The following is a 22,938-nucleotide window of genomic DNA, read 5'->3' on the forward strand; positions in this document are numbered from 1 at the left end:
TGAGTGTAAGTGTGCCTTCGTGCTGATAAGAATTTGTGTTTACTCCCAGTCAGCTAAAATGCCACTATAATACAGGTGTAGTTTCAGTGGTTGAGTTCTTGCTTTTTGAACTGTGTAGCACTATCTTTTAAAGACTGTCAAATGCTCCTGATTTTTTTTGAAGTTTGTTCATCTTTCTAATAAAAGATAATAATTTATGCAGTTCTGTAGATACTGATGGTCATACATCTACAGTAAATACAATGAATTTACTCCCTTTTTCAGAGACGTTTGCCTTCTCCTTCAGAAGGCATCAGAGGCATTCAGAGGCAGAAAGGAGTTTTACTTCAAACATGAGCCTCAGCATAATTGGCCTTTTTTTTTGGCAGCTAGAAAGAGGAGATATGCTTACTCTATCTGTGAGTTCTCATGAAGACTTCATTTAATAGCACATCACTCTCCACTTTATGACCAATTCATATTTTTCCACACACCTTTGTTAAAGCAGCTTCTGTTGTGGCAAGAGCAACTGTTGTTACCTTGCTGAGGAAAGTTCCTTTAATTAGATGGATGCCAGATATGAGGAGCAAACAGGAGGCCTGTTAGGAATAGTTTATTCTTCACTAGTTACTAAATGTATCTCGAGTTTAAGTAAAGTTAACGCAGATATGCTACAGCTCATTTTGATGTTGCCACTTATCTTCTCCGTGATGTTCAGCTTGTGAGGATTTCCTTGCTGACATCCTGCTGTAAGAGGGTTGTTACTTAAGTTGTTCTTTACCTGCTAGTTCAACTTACTCATACTCATCTATAAAGTAACAATAAATGTTCTTCCTTCAGGTTTTTACTGGAATTTTTGCAGCAGAAATGGTTCTCAAGATAATTGCCATGCATCCTTTTTATTATTTCCAAGTTGGCTGGAATATTTTCGATAGTTTTATAGTTACCCTTAGTTTGGTGGAGCTTTTTCTGTCAAATGTGGATGGATTATCTGTTCTCCGATCATTCAGATTGGTAAATAAATCACTGTTAATAATATATCTGCATTAATTAATGCATTATATTTGAATTTTAACTGTACTTACGTAAATAAGACACTTTTTAGTAATATTATGTATTTTTTTTGCTAAGTATCACAGGATATCTCTGCAAGCGTGTTTTACAAAATTATTTATGTTATCACTGAATAGTGTGTGTCGTTTTATAGTTCAGAAGCAACTAAGTATTTTTTCAAGGGAAAGAGCTATAATTTTATTGTAATTGTTTTAACATGGATGGGTAAAGCACAGTGAAGTGTACAATTTATTTAGCACATATTGAGAGATATAAATAAATAAAACATTTGTAGTCTTCTGTCTCCTTCCATATCTGGAAATTGCAAAAAGACTAGAAGGTTCTTCTAAAATGTATGAATTATAAAATTAATATTTTTTTCAATTTAAAAAAAAGATTGATTTTTGTTTTCCCCTTGGCAAAAAAAGGAATGCTTTATTCTATTAGAAAAAATATGTTTATTTTAAAAATGAGAAAAGAGCTATGAGACATTCTTTCCCTGTGATCTTTTTCCATTTTGCACTTCCATTTTGTTTTTATCTGAAAACAAAAAATATTTAATACCTTTTTTATTTTGGGTGGGTTATGGGTAAGAAAGAGTGTGAATTATATTTTTTCCCCTTCATAAGTTGAAATGCTTGACTTAGGGCTTGTATTTGGCTTTTATTTCCAGACTGTGCGTCTGTCTGATACGTTTTAAATTTGTTGGAGGCAACATTCTTTTGGAAGACTCCATTCTTCAAGGATTTCAGAATCCTTTATTTTCCTTCACTAGAATCCTGTTGAGCTTTATTGTTTGTTTTGTTTTTCTTTTAATTTGTTTCTGCACATAGTGGTTGAGATGTATGCCATGTTCAGAATTCACTATCTGAACAAATTCAACCAGTGTGCTGTTTCTTTCATGTAGAAAAGAATACAGATATGCTACACAAAAAAAAAGAGCAAAGTCTAAAATTTATTAAGCTTTAAAAGTGTGGATTTTATGAAACTCCTATTTCTGTGTAAGTTATGGTTGTTGGAATCATATTGAAATTTCTTCTTTTTGTTATTGCTGAGAGTCACTAGTTCATAATCTGTTGTTTATTTCTATAGTGTTTTTGTAACTACTGCAAATAATGTCTCTGTGTTTTTGTTTTTCAGTTGCGAGTTTTCAAATTGGCAAAATCTTGGCCAACTCTAAATATGCTGATAAAAATTATTGGCAACTCAGTGGGGGCTCTGGGGAATTTGACCCTGGTGCTGGCCATCATTGTGTTTATTTTCGCTGTGGTTGGGATGCAGCTGTTTGGGAAAAGCTACAAGGAATGTGTCTGCAAGATCTCTAAGAACTGTGAACTTCCACGCTGGCACATGCATGACTTTTTCCACTCTTTCTTGATTGTGTTTCGAGTGCTGTGTGGAGAATGGATAGAAACCATGTGGGACTGCATGGAAGTTGCAGGCCAACCCATGTGCCTTACAGTCTTCATGATGGTTATGGTGATTGGAAACCTAGTGGTATGTGGACAAAATAATTTGAGAATTCATTGAGAAAGAATGGAAACAGAACCAGTAATGAGGTTTTTAAGCATTATTAAATGTGTTATTTAAATACGTTTTTTAGGATTTTGAATTTGTTACAAGTACGGGTTCTGAAATAGAGTTTTCTGTTTGTTACATTTCTGATCCTATATAGAATCCTTAGCTTGGAGGATGAGCTGCCTCAGGGGTCTGGAGTGCAATTCAGAGGATATGGGTGAGAGAGAGAAGCATTGTATGTTCAGGTTTTTGTGGGCTACTCCTGGTTACCTAGAGAGAGAGAAGAGCAAAGGCACCACAAGTGTTATGCTCCCAGGATGGGAGTTTGCTGTTTGCAGAAGAGAACATAGCAGGGCCTTTTCTCCCTAACTGATTGAGGCATCACCTCCAATCACACATAGCCAGGTTGTTTTTTTGTGGTTTGGTTTTGTTTGGTTTTGTTTCGTTTTGTTTTTTTACTTTGTCTGCTCTCTCCTGTCTAAAAGACTGCTTTAACAGTCTTGGGCTCTGAAATTTAAGCCATTTTGATCCCCGCTTGCTGCACAGGCAACTTTTTACACAAATGGAGTGAGGAAATGTGAATTGGAAGGCAGTAGTTCTGCAGAAAAAACAGATTCAAATACTTAATGTTTTCTTTCACCTCTTCACCTTTTTGCTTCCTATTTCTTAAGTGCTTTTTACAGGCACTTTTAAAGCAGTCTGTATTATATCTTCTTTTTCTCTTTCAGAGGAAAGCATCAGATCTGTACCAGTTTGTACATTACCGTGTATAAACTTGTCTTTTAAAATATGTTTTATATTTATTAACTCACCAGTATTTGAGGCCTTCATCGCTCCACCTTTTGCTCTGCTTTTCTCATTGCTTACTGAGTCTTCCTTTATTATTCTACATCTTTTCTTTAGGCAACTGTCAGTAGCAAAAGAGATTTTAAATTAGCCATCCTGGAGGCATTCTTTAGGAATAAAATACCTAACAACAGGAATAAGCTAATTATCTTTAAACCAGTCATGCATTACTTCTAGTGTCACAGCCACTTGCTCCAGGATTTTTTACAAATCTGTTGTCTTATAATGAAAAGAACTGTGAAATTGGTTGACCAAACAAAACATCGTCCTTAACTAGTTTTTGAAACCAGAAGGTGGAACTTTGTGGAATGAAGTATCCACCTCTGTGAATTTTTCCACAGTATTTACTGTATTCTGATTTTATGCTGTAGCTCTACTAGAATTTCTTACATGAGTAGGCAATCCCTGCTGTATGTTCAGGGCTCTGTTATCCAGTTGTCTTTCTGTGTTCCCAACACATAGTTTTACCCTCTTGTCTTCAAAGCTGCATAGAAGAGCTTTAAGAGGCTTTAAGAGCTGGTACCGTGCTTCTTTGGCTATCCTAGTACCATTTCAGCTCCTGGTAAACTTTGGGCTTGTATAACTGGTATCTACTCTATGTTTTGTCTTGCCGTTGGAAGAGGATGACTTGGGGGTTAGGAGACAGGGTGTGCTTCACATTCTTTAAGTCGCATACAGCAAAATATTTGTGTAAGTTTGGACCAGTGTTTAAGAAAGCTGTTTTCTGCACAGATCAGCTCTGTCTTCTGTTGCAGAGTGCTTCCCTAGGCCAGAGAAGTAAATATTTTGGATCTGTTCAGTCAGTGCCAAACAATCATTAATTTCTGACCTACAAACACGAGCAGAAAAAGAATTTACAAGTGTCTTCATAGTCATCCAGCAATGCAAAACCACAGAAAACCCTGCATTGGGGTATAGGGCAGGTGTTGTGCTTAAATTGCATTTACACTTTATTTACCATGTAATTTCCAGAATCATAAATGAGAAAATTCAGCTGTATTGTCTTTTTTTTTTTTTTTAAAGGTATTGAACCTTTTTCTGGCCTTGCTGCTGAGTTCATTTAGTTCAGACAGCCTTTCTCCTACAGAGGATGATAATGAAATGAACAACTTACAGATTGCTGTTGCAAGAATTCAGAAGGGAATAGATTATGTGAAGAAAAAAGCAAGTGAATGTGTCCAAAAGTCTTGTTTGAGGAAACAAGCTGTTGTAAATCGAAGAACAGCAACAGATCAGTTGAATGAGAGAGACCATTGCATTTCCAACTGTACTGTCGCTGAAATAAGGAGAGATACAAATTATCACAAAAATGAGAATGGAATGACCACTATTATAGGTGGCAGTGATTATACATCATTCATAAACAACCCGAACCTTACTGTTACAGTACCAATAGCTGTTGGAGAATCTGATTTTGAACATCTAAATACAGAAGAGTTTAGCAGTGACTCAGATTTGGAGGGAAGCAAGGAGGTAAGATGTAAATATTTTATATTTTGTATGAATGAATTATACCAATTGTATTCTTTCATAGTATGGCTCTTCCTGCTTAGAAATAGGAAGCAATTGTGATTTGAGATTGTTGGACTGTACTGAGTGAATAAACTGAAGGGGGAAAGTGGAGCTAAAGAGAGTAGGAAATCCAGGCAGAACTGTATAAATATATACGAACCCATTTATAAAAGGGTTTTGGAAAACAAACTTTTCCAAATTTTTAGTTGGATAGACAAACTAGTATATGTGTACAGAATAAACACAGACAAAGACATGGTTTTTTGTATATAATCATAATATTTCCATGAAGCAAGGATGAAAGTAAACTGCTATTTAAAAAGATTAGAGGAGATGTTAATAAAGAATATTAATACCCTTTGCATCTGATTTTTAAAGCTCACTGAATTCTACAGGAATCAGCATTATTTATACTGAATAATCTAACAGAGGTGCTAACTCAGGCTAATGAGGGCAATAACGACAGTTTTCGAGTTCTGAAGTTGAAATGATTGGGGAGGGGGAAGGGAATAATGGCAGTATTATAAGGTGAATATGTCTACTAAAAATTACGAGAAAAAATAGAATTACTGAATGAAAAAATATTAGTTTCTTGCTTGTTTGTGGGAGCTTTGAACCAGTCACTTCAAAGACAACTGCCTGACCTTAGACTGGATCTGCTTTAGGAAAGTAGTCGTTTGTCAGCAGCTGCAGACTGAGAGGGGGAAGCAAAATCATGGATTTCAGCAGGATACTGAGATACTTTGAAAATTCAGATTGCTATGCTGTGGCTCCAGTGCAGACTGTGTCTGGTATCAACTCCCCTGGCCCTGAAGACATGAGGATGCTAATGGACTGTCACTGCTTGTGCAGATAGCCGTACTCCAGCCTGGATTGCTTTGTCTGGATTGTTTTGTTTTCTTTTGGGGTTTTGGTTTTTTTTTATTTGATTGGTTGTGGACTTTTTAGGTTTTTGATTGTTTTGTTTTGATTTGGCAATGAATTTGCCCATATTCTTTCCAAATTTTAGAAAATAAGTTTGTTCTAGCAAAGTATAGTTAAATTCAGCTTAAGTTTGAAAGGTGTAATAAGGTGACTCTTTAGGTGTTTCTTTTATTGTAGAGTGCAGTGTTCAATAGTATTACAGTTAATTGTTATTTCAGCAGCTTGTTTCCTGACACTTCGTTTGTTCCATCTATTTTTGGAGGTTCTGTTAGTCCATGTATTATGTTGACCTCTCAGTTGAGAAGACTTTAGATTACTAAGAGGCTTCTTAAAAGCAAAGCAAACAATATTCATAACTTGCTTTAAAGTATTAACTGTGCTTTGTAAGGAAGCTGAGCAGCTGCTACATCTTTTACGTATTATTAATCTGAATAAAGGATACTGGCCTTAGTGTGTTTTAATAAAACTTGGTTTTGTTGAAGGAATATCTGATGAATCCAGGTAATTTGCTCTTGCTCTGATAACTGTTAAATCTAACCCTTACCTGGAAATTATCCAGCAATTGAAGGCACCTGGTTCTTCACTATTTTATATTTAAGAACTGGATAACAAAATCTATGCCTTCTCAGCTCTGATATTCAAGATTAAACATCAACATTAGTTGTTTACAAGATACTATTATCTAGTATTCATTTTAACTAACTCAGATTTGGAAAAGTGGCTAGGGATTGGCGTAGTTGAAAGGCAACCATAGGAGATACGTAAATTAACAACAAAAAAGCGTTTCATGTACACTAGTTCATAGTCAGTCAGGAGATTGTCTTTCATTTTGTAGATTACTTCAGCTCTTTCTTTCAGACTTCCTCTTTCAATGGGAGCAGTTTATACTGGAGCTGTTAGATAGCTATGTTATTTGATAAGCCTTTGAGAAGTCATTGTTGAGAAGTGAGATTAGATTTACACCAGAAGACAAGTAAAAGATAGATGTGAGGTAATTGATGAAATTACAAGTTTATTGCTAGGCGTGGGTTTTCATTTTTATATTGCTATATATCTGTTAAAATCTATAATGCACCTTAAACTGTTTGAAACCTTTTTTTTTTTTTTTCTTAAGTCATGCAGTTAAAAAAGCTAATGATGCTGGGAAAAATTACTTACCCAGAAGTTTTTGTGTTTGACCTGGTGTGATTGTTTTGTTTTGTTTTGTTTTGCCTGTGGCTTCTTTCTAAAAGTGTATTCTAGATACGTATTTGGTATGTAGTGAAGACCAGGAATAACCTTGAAAATGAAATGCAAAGAAAAATATATTTCTGTTATTTTAAAGGTCTAATTGCTATCATTTAGAAGATGCTTGAAGCTGTAATATACATAGTGTGGGTGTATCTGTCAGTCTTCTTGGTTTGGGGTTTTTTTTGGGGGGGGGGAGGTGGGTTGGTTTGTTTGTGTTTTTTTTTTAAGTTCAGGCCCAAGTCCAATATACATCTATGAGCTTCAGATGTTCTGCTAATTTTACCTCTTTCAGTATGTCTTGGATATGCTCAAAGCTCTAATCAACAGCTATGAATACTATGTTTTGCAAATGTGTGACATATCTAGAAAACACGTTTTTAAATAAGTAGGAATCCATACTTCTGCTCTCTCCAGAACTCAAACAATGTAAAGGGTACCGTGTTTTAACTTCATTGCGTACCATTCTTACTTCTCACAGGAGTAAAATCAAGCTGGATCAGTCAAGAATGCAGATCTGGTGCTTTTTAACCAGGCAGAGCAACGTGTCAGCACGTTTACACAGGTTACCTAAACAAATCATACATATATGATCACTTTTGAGATTGATTGGCCTGCATGCTACTCAGCTACAATATATTTTTCCCCATCCATTGCAATGTAGTGGAAACATGCACAGCCGCTCTGTAAGCTGAGTCCCATGACTCACGTCACAGCATGGTTGAGGGCAACCCCAACATGTTCCTCTCTCCTTGTTACATCTTTGATATTTTCTGTACTACTTCCGTGGCATAACCATATTACATACGTACAATTACTTGTATGCTAATATATTTATATCTTTTGACATAAATTGTTTCATGTTTGTTCACAATGTTTTTATAATTTACATTCTAGTTTTCTCATAGAAGAGAAGCTAAAATGTAGGGTGAAAGATACAATCTTGGGAACAAGCCATATCTTTTTTTTTTTTATACATATGCATAGTCCATTTTAATATGGATGTAATAATTCAGTTATATTCTACTCGTGAAGTTTGTGTGTGTCTGTAAGACTGGAAGTTAGGGAATCATTTATATCAGTTTTTCTCTTCATCATCAGTAATTGTTTCCTTGTGAACTTAATCCAGCTGCTTTATTTTTAGAAAGACAGACATAGAACATAATTTCAAACAAAAATTCTGTGTAGGATTCTGTGTAGGTGTCTAAATAAATCTGGGTGTTTTAAAACAATATAAATAAGGAAGTTCAAGCAAGAAAGAAATATAAAAATTAGGAAAATCCAGGATAAGGCTAAGATTAAGACAATTATTAAAAAGACAAAATAGGAACCTAGTACCCTTCCAAAGCTCTAAACTCAGGAACTCCAGAACTGTAAAACAAACCTTAATTGTACCAAGCTATGTTTCTTATTCCTGATGATCTCTTCTGAATAGCTAGGCAGTTCTGCTCCTTGCCATTGATGTCATTGAGTTCCAGGGGTCATAGAGGTATTCCCTTTCCAAATACAAATTTTGTTCCCATGGTTTTGTTGTGGAATCCTGCATTATCTTTCATGTATTCTTTTGCACTGTATTATATATTGGAAATATTTCAGGTCTCACTTTGTGCCCAGGGGCCTGTAAGCTATTCAGAAAGATGGAATGGAAAAATATCTTTCTAAGCATTTTTCCAAACCATTTTAGAAAAGGCACTTAAGTAGGGGACACTAGAACGTGGTAGTATCCCATCCTACTGGTGCTAAGTATGGGGGGATGATTCTGATTTAATGGGTATTATTTACGTGACACTGCTCCTGCTTCAAGCTTCTGCTGTCATGAATCTGGACAGGTGTAGAACAGCATGAAAAATAGTAAACCAGGGGCTTGTAATCATTTGACTGAAAAATACTTGAATCTTTTTCATTTGGATGTTACATTGTCTTACTGTAACCTTCCTTGCGTAATAAGGTGATGCCTTTTTTTTTTTTTTTTTAATAGATATGCATGCCATTTTTTTTCTAAGTTACGTAGAGAAGGGGAGGTAGGTTTTGGGTTTAGTTTGGTGAAAAAAACCTAAGTATTTTCTATGGACAATACCTTTGGTTTCTTTAAAAGGTAAATAATTTGCAAGCCTTATTTATAGACATACTTACTTTTATTCTTTCAGAAGAAGTTAAACAAAAAGATCTCAATAATAGTGACTTTACTAACTGTGTTTACACTGAACAGTACCATACTCAGTGATAAGTCAAGCTGATGTAGTAAAAATGATGATTACAAAAAATGTGCCTTGCGTCCTTTTTGTTGTTTAATTAATAGTTGAGACTAAATGGGAAAATGAGATTGTTTTTATTGAAGAAGTATTTCCTGCTGAAAATAGATCTGATTAAGCAGGAAAGTATTCAATTGATGGAATATAAGCGGTGTAACATGGGTGTGCTAAGGTTTTCTGTTGCATTTCTACATAGTAATATTTCTGGATCCTCTTTTCTAAGAGGCTCCTGAACATACTCTGCAAAGCGCTGCTGTCAACAATCATCTTTCACACTTCACTGCAGTTGTTTACCTCCTTCTCCAGCAGAAAGAGACTCAGTCTACTTAAATTAAAAAGAAAACACAGAGAGAGAGACACCTTTAGCAAATTAGAAGATGAGATTATGCAGCACAGTCTTCCTGTGGGTTTGGTTTGGTGTGTTGGTTTGTGTTTTTTTTTTTTTTTTTTTTTAATTACACAAGACGATGTTTCCCTTTTATTCCTCGTATTATCAGCTGCATTGCTGGTATGTTTGTTCTTTGCTTTGGAGGTTGGGAAACATATCAGATTCTCCTTTACTATTTGAATATCAAAATGTGAATGACTTGTAAGTGGAATGCACAGTAGATTGCATCATGTGAATAATCAGGCGCCTACTTATTATTAGCTCTTATTACGGAGTTTTTTTTAAAGCCATTATCTGCAATTTTGTGTACACTTTCATTTATTATTTTTAAGATGATGCTTCACTGAAGATTGACTCTTTACTAATTACCTCAAGCAATCCTAAGTGGCTTCAGTGGGACAATTTGTAGTAGTAACATTATTCTTGCAAGCATTTGTGCCATCATACCTTGACCCCTTCAGGAAAAAAGAAAGATGATGAGCTCCAAATTTTGACCTTATAACAGTACAGTAGATGTTTGTAATGAAAAAATTAATGTGTTCAAAGTCTGGGTAGCTTTTCACTGCCAACAGTGAAAAAGAAAAAAGATATTATATTGAAAGAATTTTCTCTAACAAAAATGTTTTAGCTGCTGATTTGCAAATGTGAAGGAAGCTAATCAACTTTTTAGTACCTGAATTGACCCATTCAATCCAGTGCTTAGTGTATATACAATGAGGCCTTCTTACCTTAGTTTGGTAAATTTTGAACATCAGCTAAGTGCCCTGGAAGGTGAAGGATGAACATTTCTGTCTTTCCTAAAAGTCCTGTTCCTGGAGTGATTCACAAAATTAGTTAGATCTCTGCAAACTTTGTACATAGCAAAGAAACTAACTGAATTTTTAATTAGAACAGGGAACTCTTCTATGCATATTGCTTTTTACTGACTGCTTTTTTTGTTGTTTGATACCTTCATCTTAATGAAAAATATGAGCACCCCACATGAAAAAGAGAACCAATGTTTAATTAAATCTGTAACTCTTCAAGCACAGGATTATATCCTACACTGTCCTTAAAAGAAAGAGGGAATCAGGCTACCTGTCCTTTGTATCAGAATAGTTCATTGAGCCTCTAATTTGATTTCTAGAGTCAAGAAAATTGCTTTCTTAACTAAAAATAAAAAAATTCTCTAATCTCTGATTCTTCTACCATATATTAAATGAGATATGTAACTTCATGTTCTAAACACGTTGATTCTTTTCAGTTTCTTTTCCGTTTATGGTTGTTCATCTTTTAATGTTGTTAATTCATAAAAATCTGTATTCTTTCAGTTGAATTCATGTCATCTGCTCAAACAGTGTACTAGGTAGCTTACAGTTCAAGTGACCCAGATTATTCATATTGCTAATAAAAATTAAAACCAATATGACACAAAACTTCCTTACTCTTAAAAAAGATATACTTTTTAAATTAGTAATTTGATTTATAATTCAATTCATTATTTCAGTTTACCCACCATTGCTGCAACATTTTGCAATATATGTGCTATGTCATGGAATGATGAAAGCAGCATATTAATAAAATGATGGAGGTACATAGTGCTATCCTCAGGTTCAGTAGAATTAGTGATAGGAAAAGATGTTTGCTGTGAATATTGATATTTTAAAGTTAATGCTACTAAAAATGAAAAGAGATGTTTACATTAAATATGAGTAATTTGGGAGTTCTATTCCAGATAATCAGTTTCTAAAGTAGTAGCAAAGTAGGCAATATTACTGAATCATTTTTAATGAAAGTTAATGCAGAACACTGGGTTACTTTTTCTTATTAAATTGTCTTCTTTCACAAACATAGCAAAAAAAAAAAATTGTTTAATACCTAAAATAATTTTGTCCTTTCACATTTCGCAATTGAAGTGTAAATGTAGCTTGATTGGATAGTGCCTGTAACTTGTCTCTTTTATATCTTAAATGTCTCTTAATCATGCGAGTTTAGCTAGATTAATGAAAATGGTGTTAATTCTATAAAACTGAGGCTGTTTTACAAAGTGTGCTGACATCATTCCCTACAGACATATGGTTGTGTGAATTCATTACTTATGTTATATACTTGTTGATAATAACATTGTAAAATGTCAGAGAATGCTGTGACCAAAACTACTTTGACTTAGTTTGGTACTCATACTCAGATTAAGTGTACAGGACACCGCATCTTCCTTTAAAATCTCCAGACTATGGATTTTTGCAATACACGTGCAGATTACAAAGTAAAAAATAAATTAAGGCTTATTCTTTTATTAGTATTTTTTTTCATACTGATGTGACTTAGGTAATTTTAATTATTAAAACAAACCCAAATCCTTTCTTTCTGGGTGTTGACTGTACAGGTATGTGTACCAGATTAATGGGTAGTTTCAGAATGCACAATGTAATACATATGTGCATTGGCAAAAGAGAATGCAAATTAATGCCAGTTGAAATGTATTTATCATACTTTTTCCTTTTTGAAACTTATCAGTACATATGAAAAAAGATAAAAGGTGTTCATATGGTAGTGATAATTATGGGTTAAGATAGGGCAGGCTTAATTTGTTTTATGAATGTGTTGAGGGTAATGTTCAAATTCACATCTGAAACAAGGTTTCATATTAATCCTGATTTTGCTTTAGCATTTTCTAATCTAGGTCATAAGAATGATCCTAAAACAAAAAATAACTAAATTATCTGTGTTCAAAGGTGACCAAATTTTATTACAAATTGTCATATATGCCATAAGTGATTAGCTTGCATCATACTGATGTTTAAGATGCCAGTGAAAAATAACTGATAATTCATTTCCTTTATATAATGAATAATGGGCACTGAATTAAAATCAGTCCTTAAAAATCTGCTACGTTTTCTCCCGTGGACACTTTAGTCTGGCAGTTCACATTTAAAGTATTTTGCTGCCAGGATTTACTGTCTTGAGGTTGAGATGGCTGCTCTAATGAAAGTAGCTACCAAGATACATAACCTTAAAGTGTACAGTATAACTGGTATTGGTTTAAAATGTAGCAAGAGAAATGATAGTAAGAAAATAATAGTAGAAAACAAAATAAATAGAATATACATCAGAAAATCTACTTGATAGTAGTTAACTGATGAATGATAACACTGTACTATATTTAGACCAGAAATATTGAAATTCCATGAAAGATTATATGATACGCCTTGTAATCTAGATAGAAAGTGGATGATTTATGCACATTTCAACAGCATTGACTGCTATATGTGGATGTTTGTGTGTATTTCTGGTGACAAATTTTGTTCTTATTATTACTTGCACACCGTGTTGCATGCTTAAAGTTAATTACAGCTCTAAAAATGGAAATATTAATAAAGTATAACTGTTCTCAAATTTTATTTTCAGAAGCTAAATTTTTCCAGCTCATCTGAAGGAAGTACAGTTAATTTAGCTCTCTTTGGAGAAGAAAAAGCTGAAACTGAACCAGAAAAAGCATCAGAGCTACAGGCATGCTTTACAGAAGGTATGTTTTACAGAAGGTATGGAAACAAAATTTGGGGTTAGCAATTACATTTTGGTTGTTTTCAACAAGGATTGGCAGTTCAAGGAAGCTATTTGCTACAGCAGTCCCGGATCCTAGTTTGTCAAGTCTTATGATATGATTAATTTTGCTTGTTGTAGGCAGTTGTACTGAAGTCCGTGGAGACATTTGTTTGATGCAAAGTTAAACATATGTGTGTGTGATCATTGGTAATATTTGTAAATAAACACTAAGCACAATTCTGTAAACTGATTCTCAGCAATCAGTAATCCTGTTGATTTAAATGACATTTAATAGTGAAATCTGCAAGACCAAACCCTACACCACGTTCACTCCACTGAGACATTTAAAGCAGAATCATGTGAATACCCATGGTCCCTTCATAGCACTAGAAAGCAATCCAGTGGATGATTCAGATCTTGGAAAGTTCCACTCAAACAATAGAGTTATTATCTTAACATTACACCATTAATGGGGGGAGGGGATGCATAAATATAATGTGGGATGCAACAGGTGAATGAGATCCTATGTTTTTATTCAAGTAAAGAAGTCTTAAGAGCATACTTGCATGTTCTTAGAAGTTGCCATTTATTTTAGTTCTCCATAGCTATATCCTACTGAAATGTACTGTATAGGAATGTATTTCCCATTGTTGTGATATTACAGATTTCACTTTCCTTTTAAGTCATGATTAAAACCATTCAAAACAAAATATGCTCCAGGATTAACTCTACTATCTTATCCATGCTTTTTGATTTACTGTTATGAAGACACCTTTCACTTAGGCTAGAACTCGTGTCCTTTGAAATATTATTTCACTCATCTTTAAAAAAACAAAATTGATTTGGAATGTGCGGCTATATTGAATATATCAAGCTGTTGATTAAAAAAAAAGAGTACACTTCTCAAATAATTTCACATTATATCACAGTTCTTCCTTATCCTTATATTATGTGATGTCTATCAATCCTTGGGCATAAGATTAATTTTTCCATAATGTAGGCATTTTGAGTAGTTGAAGGTACGGTAAATCATGCTTTTCACAGCGGTAGCTGTTTTATCTGAGCTGATGAAATATAGCGTAATTTACTTGTAACATATGAACTTAATGACACTCACAGGGAAACTAGAATACTGCCTTTGGGACCCATTAAAATTGTTTAAACTTGGTTATGTTTCTATGTGATTATTCATTTTTAAAGAAATAAGGAGACTACTATTAGCCAGGCAGATACTGAGGTTCATTGAAAACTGTGCCTTGAGGCCTCATGATAAGGTAGGGAGCTCTCCAAGGTGAGGCGGAATTCTGTGGATGGTTGCCACAAATCTCTACCACATGGAAAAGCTCTCACAATCTCCAGTTAAATGAGTTTTTTTATGTCACGAAAGAGGTATTCTTAGTCAGCCCTTGAAGCAGAGGTCATTCCTCAGTATAATAAAATAAAAGGTGTTTACATCTGTGTGATTTATTTGAACCTTAGCTGAGAGACAAAAGTATTTTTAAAAGAAGCTGCTGAACTAGCTCATGTGGAAGTCGCTATGTGTTTATGCTCTTTGTTTCTACTTCCTGAATATTCTCATATACTCTTTGTCTATCTATATATAAATAAAAATAACTTTAAAAAATGTGTTTATAAATGAAAATTAGCTTAATTAGATGACTCTTTTTGATTCTAAGCTTGATGTAGCATCAGGGTAGTAGAAAAATTGTGTACAGGCAAGTTTTCCTACATCCAAAGTATCAAATTGAGAAGGTAAGGATGCTTTAAGTGACATGCAGTAATTTGAAGAGCTGACTACCTCATGAAACAGGAGCTAGTTAAGCATGATTTTGCTTTTTCAGGATAATGAAAATTCTACCATATAACAATTTGTCATTGTTTGTATTATTAGGCTGTATACGGAAGTTTAAATGCTGTAAAGGCAGTATGGAAAGCACAAAAGGAAGAATCTGGTGGAACCTTCGAAAAACCTGCTACAAGATAGTGGAACACAATTGGTTTGAAACATTCATTGTCTTCATGATTCTTCTCAGCAGTGGTGCTCTGGTAAGTAGAGCTTGCACCCACTGAAACAGTGCCTATAAAAAATGTTTTCTCAAAGATAGCATTATAACACGTCTGTGTTCATTAAGAAAAAAATGCAAAGTTGGCTTGAAAGAGAGCTTGGAACTAAATTCCCAGAATATTTTGGGTAATACATATAAAATAAGTCATTAAAATTCTTCTGTCAGATAACATTCTGCAGATGAATTTTTGATGAATACAAGGTGATACGTGTGTGTGTGAAGTTGCTTATAAAAAGGATTACACTAAAAATCTTGCTAAGAAATTATAAGAATCATGCCAAATTAATTATATGCAGTAACGGGAACAATTATTCTACTTTAAATTAAAATTGTCCCCAAAAGCAGTATAGATACTGAACTCATCATGTTCTCAGTTGATTTTTTACTTTAGTTTTAGTTTCAGTATTTCTAGACTGTTACATAGGAATCCTTGAATTCCTTTATACTATTCTTAGTGACATTTAGTCCTTCACACAGCTACTGAGTACTGGCTTCTTTTAGGTTGTTGATTGACACAGGATTTGGTATAAGCTGTCATTATCTCTGTTCTGGCACCTGAAGCACCATGCCCCTTCCTTCTTCTCTGACCTTGGTGTTTGCAGGGTAGTTTCTCTCACTTTTTTCTTCCGTCCCCATACTGCCATGTGGTGTTTTGCCCTTTCTTAAATATGTTTTCCCAAAGGCGCCACCAGCTGCACTGATGGGCTCCGCTGCTTCCTGTGGTCTGTTGTGGAGCCGGCACAGGGCAGCCCCTGGCCTCTTCTTGCAGTGGCCACCCCTGCAGCCTCCCGCTACCAAAACCTTTCCACCAACACATAATATTGGAATTTGGCAAAGATCAGCAGCAACATGATATTTGGTCACTGTAGCTCATTATTCTCTTTAGTTAGTTTAATTTATTATAATTGGGAGACTGCCTTCTGACTGAGCCTGACTGGGCTTTTCAGGGTGACAAACTGTAATTCTGTGTTGGCTATTATTGAAATTTCTAAAAACCTTTTTGGCAACTTCAGTCATTATATTGTAATTCCATTATCAGGCGATGATGAAATCTAAAACTGAGAAAAAATGCAATTGTAGTCTCTGCTCATGCTGGCTTTTCAAGGTAAAACATCTAAAGCTGCAAGTGATTTTACTTCGCTATTTTTAATTCAGTTCTTTTGGCTTAATTTGTAGTTTGCAAAGACCTATGAATACCTGACTTATATGCAACCCATTCTTCACAGGCTTTTGAAGATATATATATTGAACAGCGCAAGACTATAAAAATCATGCTGGAATATGCTGATAAAATCTTCACTTACATCTTTATTCTGGAAATGGTGTTAAAATGGGTGGCCTATGGTTTTCAAACTTATTTCACTAATGCTTGGTGCTGGCTGGACTTCCTGATTGTTGATGTAGGTACTATACTTTCTAAGTAACCTATTTCTGTTGTTTAGGCAGGTCCTTTTATGTAACTCCGATCTCATATGTATATATACAATGAAGAATATAAATTGGGTTTAAAAGAACAGAAAATGACATACCAGTGAATAAGATTCCATTGTAATTATTCAGTGAGTAACTAAATCTGCCTTTATATTTATACTATCATTGACTCCATGTGTTCTGTCTGTGTTTTACTGCACTGGGTCCCAACCAGTGAGCGAGGACTATCAGCTGATTGAACTTCAGTCTTATGGATTTGGTGACAGAGAACAAGGAGGAAGCAGACACAGAAAGGAAAGGGAAATTTAAGTGAGCACATGGGGTTGGGGTAGGACAGTTGATCCTGGACTTAATGGCTCACTGGGAAAGAACTGCAGGGGAGAATGGTATCAGGAAATCAAGATGACAGCAAAAGAGGGGGGGGGGGGGGGGGGGCAAGGAGGCAGCAACTGGAGTAAAGAGAAGGATTGAGGAAAATGAAAAGTGATGACTGATGGATCAATATAAAAAGGTGGGAATCGTTCATTTGCAGTCCTCATTTTGATTGTTATGGCGCTCACTGTGTACTAGGCTGCAAGGCTAATTTCAGCACAACTCTTCCACTTTTCGTTGACCTATGACTTTCTGAAGATTCCTTTTTGGAAGCTGAAATTATTTTGGTTTTGTTTGGCTCTGTCTCCAATCATAGAGAATGCCTCTTGTTGCCTCTCTGAATTCTTATAACAGAAAAAAAGCCAGGTTTTAGGTGATTTTATTAAAACATTGCATGCTGCATTTAAAAGACAAAAAAAAATTAGCCAGTTTTTCCTCATTGTCTGTGTATTTTATAACGTGCCATTGTCTAACCCATTTCAATACTCTAAGGCAGATAACTCTAAAACGTATCTGCCAGCTTCTTGATCATTCTTGGACTTAGAATTTTTAACTTCAGCTTTGAACTTCAAACACTGGAAACAGTGCTCTTTGCCAAAGGGAGGTAAATATAGATTTTCTTCTGGTACTTGATATCATGATTTTTAAATATCCAGATTGCAGTAGTCTGAAAGGACAACAATCCATAGCTCACAATTAAATTATTAACTCTGTCATAACTCCCCAGGAAAGTGCTGTCTACTGTTCTATGCATTTGAGTGTATTGCTTTTAGGTAATTGTATTGACATAGGTATTTCTTTGTGTCTATCGTACAGTTAGGAGTACCACTTCTAAATCTGTCATCATCTGCAGGCAATATGAATTACTAGTTATTCATATATCTGTTATGTGAATATTCTAAGTGCAAATTAGCAGAAGCAAATGCTTCTGGCTCACATTTTTTCATGACTATAATAATGCATCTGTAGTAGAGCACTGTCTAGTAGTATAACGTCATGTAGAATGGGATTAGGTTTTCAGTACATTTCAGGCTTTGGCTGAGTTTATTGGGAAGATGAGCTTTTATTCAAATTCTTTTTGACCAAATTGCCCTTCATTTTGCACAGATATGATGTGCATTCTTCTAACTATCCCTCTGTTTGTGATGAAAATTCCAGAGATTAATGACTCTTATTGTTTCAACTGTTCTGAAATTTACATGCAACATTCTATTAATTTTTAATTTTTTTTGTCTTTTTCTGTTTGTTCTTGCTAGAAGCTTAGGGTCCTTATGAACTTTTTTATGATATCCAGATCAAAGTTTTCTTCCTCTAGGCGTTACCTTTGTATTGTGAGGCATTAAAAACAAAAAGTTCTTTTGTTTTGTTTTGTTTTCTCTAGGTCTCCTTGGTTAGCTTAGTAGCTTATGCCCTTGGTTTCTCAGAACTCGGTGCAATTAAATCCCTCCGAACATTAAGAGCTTTGAGACCTCTAAGAGCTTTGTCACGCTTTGAAGGCATGAGGGTAAGAAAAAAAGAAATAGTCTGTAAAGCAGATCCATAAAAATATGCCTAATTATAAAATCATGGAGGAACACTGAACTGCATGTCTGTTTTCAAGGCTAACAGTAAGATGTTTGACTGTATCACATGTGTTATTACTTTTCTGTTGTCATTACTTCAATGTATTTTAATGTTTACATTAAATCTTTTGCTATATTTGGGAAAAAAGTAATCTTTTTACTGCTCTACATGCTATTTTTAAAAAGTTTTTTTTTCTGTGTTTATTTACTAGGTGGTTGTGAATGCTCTTACTGGAGCAATCCCATCCATTATGAATGTACTTCTGGTTTGTCTTACATTCTGGCTAATTTTCAGCATCATGGGAGTAAATTTGTTTGCTGGCAAGTTCTATCACTGTGTTAACACCACGACTGGTGAGCCATTCTCACCAGAGAAAGTCAATGATGTAACTGCATGTGAAAATCTTACAAACACTGCTATGGATGTCCGGTGGCAAAATGTGAAAGTAAACTTTGATAATGTTGGAGCTGGTTATCTTTCTCTGCTTCAAGTAGTAAGTGTATAAATTTTGATAATTTAATTTTCCAGCTTTACATTTTGTAGCAGTAACATTTAGTTCCATAAGTTTCAGTGTTATTTTACAATTTATGAATGGATATGGGATTTGATTTTATAATTGTGTTCTATGAAGCTAATTAATATTGCTTATGGTAAAAATCTGATACATTCTATGGCCATTTTGGAAGAGGAGGAATATCTATTATCTACTAGATGGATATAAAGTTTCTTTGCACCCAAACACTAGTACCTTTTCACGTTCTACAGAAATACAGTATTAGTAAAAAAAAAAATGCAGCTAGGATTGATTTTCTTTTATATACTTGATCTGTTGAGGCATGTTGACTTAGATTTTTACCATGGTAGCCAAATAGGTAGATTCTAGGGCTCATCTGATCTTCATGCAAGAAGAGAGCCAACTATTGATTTAGAAAAAGTTTTTAAATTCACTTTTTCCTTTTTCTTCTTTCCCTTTTTATTATTCCTCCTAGTCCCACTCCAGTCAATGTCTAATATTGTCAACTGGGTTTTTTGGAGGTAGTTTTTAGCTTGTTTTTAAACTCTAGATGAGCAGTTGCAGACTTTACTAGTGCTAGATTTCTAAGCACAAGCCTTTTTTTAGAGGCAGCATCTGTAAATTGGAGCCAATAGGACAGAAACATATATTCCTAATTGGGTTCGCTTGACAAACTGCTTCTGGGAAAATATTTGTGCTCATAAGTACTTGGTAATTATTCTGTCTTTAAAAATCTCCAACTGGTAGTATTTAGTAGTCAGTATTGTGCTGGCAGGCTACCATCTGATTGCTCCAGGGAGTAACAGTAGCTATTGCTAAATAGCGCTAGGCAATTGCATACATTACCAGTGTACAGGACAGCAATGCTTTGAGCTTTTGTAACACATCTTCCATAGAATGGCTCAGCTATGTAATGTTTCCGGTAAACATACCATTCATACCTTGTTTTTACTTCATATCATAGATCACAGGAGTAGGTTTGATGGAAGGCCCGCTAGGTGGTTAAGGAATTGGCTGGATGGCTGTGTCCAAAGACTTACAGTCAGCAGCTTAACGTCCAAGTGGAAACCAGTAAAAAGTGGTGTCTGCACTGGGACTGATACTATTTAATAGCTTCATCAATGACATAGATAGGGGGATTGAGTGCACCCTCAGTGCACATCTGCAGTTTGCAGATGACACCAAGCTGAGTGGTGCAGTCGATACACTTAGAGGGATGGGATGCCATCCTGAGGGACCTTGGCAGGCTTGAGGAGTGGGCTCATGTGAACCTCATGAAGTTCAACAAGGCCGTGTCCAAGGTCCTACACCTGGGTCAGGGCAATCCCCAGTGTCATTACAGATTGGAAGATGAATGGATTGAGAGGAGCCCTGCAGAGAAGGACTTGGGAATACTGGACAAAAAATTGGACGTGAGCCGGCAATGTGCGCTTGCAGCCCAGAAGGCCAATCTTATCCTGGGCTGCATAGCAAGAGGTGTGGCCAAGAGATTGAGGGAGGCAATTCTCCCCATCCACTCCACTCTCATGAACCCCACCAGTACAAGAAACACATTGGATGTCTTAGAGGGGGTCCAGAGGAGGGCCAAGAAAAAGATTAGAGGGCTGGAACACCTCTCCTATGAGGAAAGGCTGAGGGAGTTGGGGTTGTTCAGCCTGGAGAAGAGAAGGCTCCAGGGGGACCTTATTGTGGCCATTCAATATGTAAAGGGGGCTTATAAGGAAGACGGAGAGAAAATTTTTCCGAAGGCCTGTAGTGACAGGACGAGGGGTGACAGTTTTAAACTGGAAGAGGGTAGATTTAGATTGGATATGAGGTAGGGTTTGTTTTTTGGGTTGTTTTTTGTTTTTTTGTTTTTGTTTTTTTTTTTTTTTTTTTAACGATAAGGTGGTGAGACACTGGAACAAGTTGCCCAGAGAAGTTGTGGATGCCCCATCACTGGAAATGTGTGATGTAGTGAAACATGTCCCTGGCCATGGCAGAGGGGTTGGACTACATAATCTCTAAAGGTCCCTTCCAAGCCAAACCATTCTATGATTCTATTATTTTCTTAAGATTTCTTGGGACTACTTAGCTTCTGGAGTTTCTTCTAGGACTATTTGCGTATTCTGTCTGAAAAATGCCAGCCCATGGTAGCTGATTTTTGGAGTCCTCCTCCAGTTTTTTGATAGTCAGAAAGGTTGAACTGAGGGCCTTGTTATAAATTGCAGTCTTTCTGTTATGCTCAGATATTGATTACAACTCATTCCACATAGAGTTTATATGAATTTGCATGAAGATTAGAATTTATTCAGTGTTTAAGTATTAGGGAAAAGTATTCCATTTCACTGAAGTAAATACTTCACTTGTGTCTTACCAGACTTTTACTATTCCTCTTCATTTCTGTGGGTGCAAATACATTGCTAAAGACAGTGTCTTATTTAGAATGTTTACAAAAATGGAGCTTTATAGAAAATATTAACAAACTTTGTTTTTAGGCAACGTTTAAAGGATGGATGGACATCATGTATGCTGCGGTTGATTCTAGAGAAGTGAGTGCAATATAAAATTTACTGAGTGAAAACAAATTTAAGATTTATGTAATGCTTCTTGAATGGCCGTTGAAATAAAGTAACATATAAAGAATAAAAATTTTAAACCATGATAAATTTTTGATATAAATCTATGCACTATAAAGTAGTTAAGTGCATATACTTTTAATAGGTTAAAAAAAATATAACAGTAGATTACATAAAGTATTGGTAATTTAATAAGTCATCTGTAAATAACAAAACTAATGAAATCTGTTTTCCTATTAATTTATTTCACTGAGGTCATACAGATTAGGAAAAAAGTTTTTCATGTGTTTCCAAAAATAACCCAAATAATGAAGTGACATCACCTGCGATAACTAATTCAGAGCTGCAGACTCTGACAATGTCAAAAAATAAAATGGCTGAATTTTGCCTGTTTTTCTGTTAATGCTGTTATGTGTTTGCATCTCTCCTCTATCCAGTTCCTGATTTGCACAAAGTCCATAGGAACTGAATTGCTTTTGAGATTTGCACACCTCTGTCAAATTTAGTAGGAATTACCTGAAACATCAGGTGTCATTAGAGAGGAATTGGCAGACAGAAAGGGGAGGAATGGCAGGTCTGTGTGTGCAATTATAGACACCTGTATTAAATAGATTTTCAGGTTCATAGATAAGGCCGGTGTAGGGTATGCTCCAAAACAGCTGTTTTTTCCCCCTTGTCAAGGAGTTGCTGCCCAGCTGGATGCAATTTCTGTTTCTGCTCTGTATTCTGTAATTTGTCTTAACTGTTATTTGTGATGTGTTGCTGTTTTTCTATGTTGCATAGACAGGGAAACAGCCAAAGTATGAGGACAACCTGTACATGTATATTTACTTTGTTGCCTTTATCATCTTTGGATCATTTTTCACACTAAACTTATTCATTGGTGTCATCATAGATAACTTCAACCAACAAAAAAAGAAGATAAGTATCACGTGTTTCATTTTCACAACACTTCATTGTTATTGAGCATTCAGCAAATGTATGCAAGGATAAATATGAGTGTCTGAAATTTCTCATAGTAATAGAAAAAAGAGAAATCAGCTGTTAAGATTTCATTTTATTCTATTCAAAATAATGAAATAATAGTTTTTGCTTTTTAAGGCATTTGAAGTAATTTAAACTTACACTGAGTGTCTGAGTGTTCTCCACATCCCTGTACAGCCCAATGATATGTTGTGCATCAGAAAGTTACGTATTGCTTTTCGCTTAC

General features: G+C 35.2%; 1 protein-coding gene across 1 annotated transcript in view; it reads left to right on the plus strand.

Moving 5' to 3' along the window:
* LOC309590349 (sodium channel protein type 2 subunit alpha-like) overlaps window positions 1-22,938 on the plus strand; it is a gene marked incomplete at both ends in the record, with an annotated part of 48,533 nt that overhangs the window by 20,084 nt on the left and 5,511 nt on the right. Inside the window, 10 exons of the mRNA XM_082311468.1 lie at window positions 820-993; window positions 2,173-2,529; window positions 4,420-4,869; window positions 13,087-13,204; window positions 15,116-15,270; window positions 16,517-16,690; window positions 18,475-18,597; window positions 18,868-19,149; window positions 21,648-21,701; window positions 22,512-22,653. Coding sequence (XP_082167594.1) covers window positions 820-993; window positions 2,173-2,529; window positions 4,420-4,869; window positions 13,087-13,204; window positions 15,116-15,270; window positions 16,517-16,690; window positions 18,475-18,597; window positions 18,868-19,149; window positions 21,648-21,701; window positions 22,512-22,653 — 2,029 coding nt within the window. The remainder of the gene's footprint in view (window positions 1-819; window positions 994-2,172; window positions 2,530-4,419; window positions 4,870-13,086; window positions 13,205-15,115; window positions 15,271-16,516; window positions 16,691-18,474; window positions 18,598-18,867; window positions 19,150-21,647; window positions 21,702-22,511; window positions 22,654-22,938) is intronic.

This window comes from Platalea leucorodia (assembly GCF_965183815.1).
Source record: "Platalea leucorodia genome assembly, chromosome: 5".
NCBI lineage: Eukaryota > Metazoa > Chordata > Aves > Pelecaniformes > Threskiornithidae > Platalea > Platalea leucorodia.